General features: G+C 54.9%; 2 protein-coding genes across 2 annotated transcripts; both read right to left on the reverse strand.

Moving 5' to 3' along the window:
• LOC126767102 (leishmanolysin-like) lies at positions 1-522 on the reverse strand. The gene has a single exon (XM_050484709.1). It carries the CDS (start codon positions 520-522, stop codon positions 1-3), a length of 522 nt encoding a protein of 173 aa, XP_050340666.1.
• A 42-nt stretch (positions 523-564) lies between these two features.
• LOC126767103 (leishmanolysin-like) lies at positions 565-996 on the reverse strand. Its single transcript, XM_050484710.1, has one exon. It carries the CDS (start codon positions 994-996, stop codon positions 565-567), a length of 432 nt encoding a protein of 143 aa, XP_050340667.1.
• Between the last annotated feature and the right edge of the window lie 130 nt (positions 997-1,126).

Below are 1,126 nucleotides of genomic sequence, written 5' to 3' on the forward strand. Positions count from 1 at the left end.
TTATAACTGTTTCTTTAGTGCGATGCTGAAGATAGGAGGTGGCAAAGCCAGGATTGAGTGCGAGAGAGAGAAGGTTGTCGAAATCGTCGCTTGTGGCGTGGCCGTATCCTGTGTGCTTGCCTTCCTCACTACACTAGCACATACAGCGGCAGAGCGAGCAGAAAGGTCGTAAGGAGAACGTAGGCGGTGTCGGGCGGGCGCTGTTGCATCGGCGCTTTCGGCATCGGTGCTGTACGCGGCATAGTCATTCGCATAGCAAACCTCCGCGTACGGCGCACATTTGAGTGCGCCAGTCGAGAAGTACGAGCTTTGCAGGTCGCTTGCGGAAACCGAGGATCCTTCAGGGCAGTCCACAAACGTCGTTGATCCTTTGACGCGAATCTGATAGGTTTCGTTAACGGTAGCGCACTTGATGTCGACGCACAGGGCTGTCTGGAGGAGAGCTGCGCCGGAGACGTGGATGCCTTCGCTGCTGACCGATTCGATGCACCGCGCCGAGGGTGAAACAACGGAACCCGGCATAGACTTGCATTTCCGTTACTGCAGCTTGTTTGTTGTAGGCCGTCACCGCCGGGCAGTAGTCCATGTATATGTCGCCACCTTCGGTTGGGATGCTGAAGTACTGAAAGTAGGAAGGCAGATCTTCGTCATACATGGTGAGAGTGCAGTACCCAACCCTGTTCGATCACTGGGGCACAGGTATGCGCCAGGTATGCTGTTAGTCGTACAGAACATCGAAGGCTCCATGCTCGTTTCGTTGACGATGCACTTTTCCTCCAACAGCGTGCACCCGGCGTTTTTGCCCCAAGTCATCTCCTCTGCGTTTGTGTAGTTGCCTTTGTAGAATCCCATGTCTTCCATTGCGGAAATGGTCATCGCCGTATACACGCCCATACCAGCGACTGGTGACATGAGCTCGTCCTTGGCGTTGCGCATCTTCCAGTGCGAGCCGACACTACCCTCGTCCCCTTGATCCTCCAACTCAACAAATTCCATGGTGGAGCAGTTGTACTGCTTGTGCTGCGGCCACGGCAAGTGGAGAGTACAGTGCAGGTAACGGGTCTGTCTTGTCGCGAATGCTGGGCGCGTACTGATAGCCAGAGCCACCTGTAGCGTTCTTTGTGTA

Source organism: Bactrocera neohumeralis, unplaced genomic scaffold (genome assembly GCF_024586455.1).
Source record: "Bactrocera neohumeralis isolate Rockhampton unplaced genomic scaffold, APGP_CSIRO_Bneo_wtdbg2-racon-allhic-juicebox.fasta_v2 ctg4066, whole genome shotgun sequence".
Lineage (NCBI taxonomy): Eukaryota > Metazoa > Arthropoda > Insecta > Diptera > Tephritidae > Bactrocera > Bactrocera neohumeralis.

Excerpts from the sequence above, each read along its gene's own strand:
- LOC126767102 (XM_050484709.1), bottom strand. The coding sequence starts at position 522 with ATGCCGGGTTCCGTTGTTTCACCCTCGGCGCGGTGCATCGAATCGGTC.
- LOC126767103 (XM_050484710.1), bottom strand. The coding sequence starts at position 996 with ATGGAATTTGTTGAGTTGGAGGATCAAGGGGACGAGGGTAGTGTCGGC.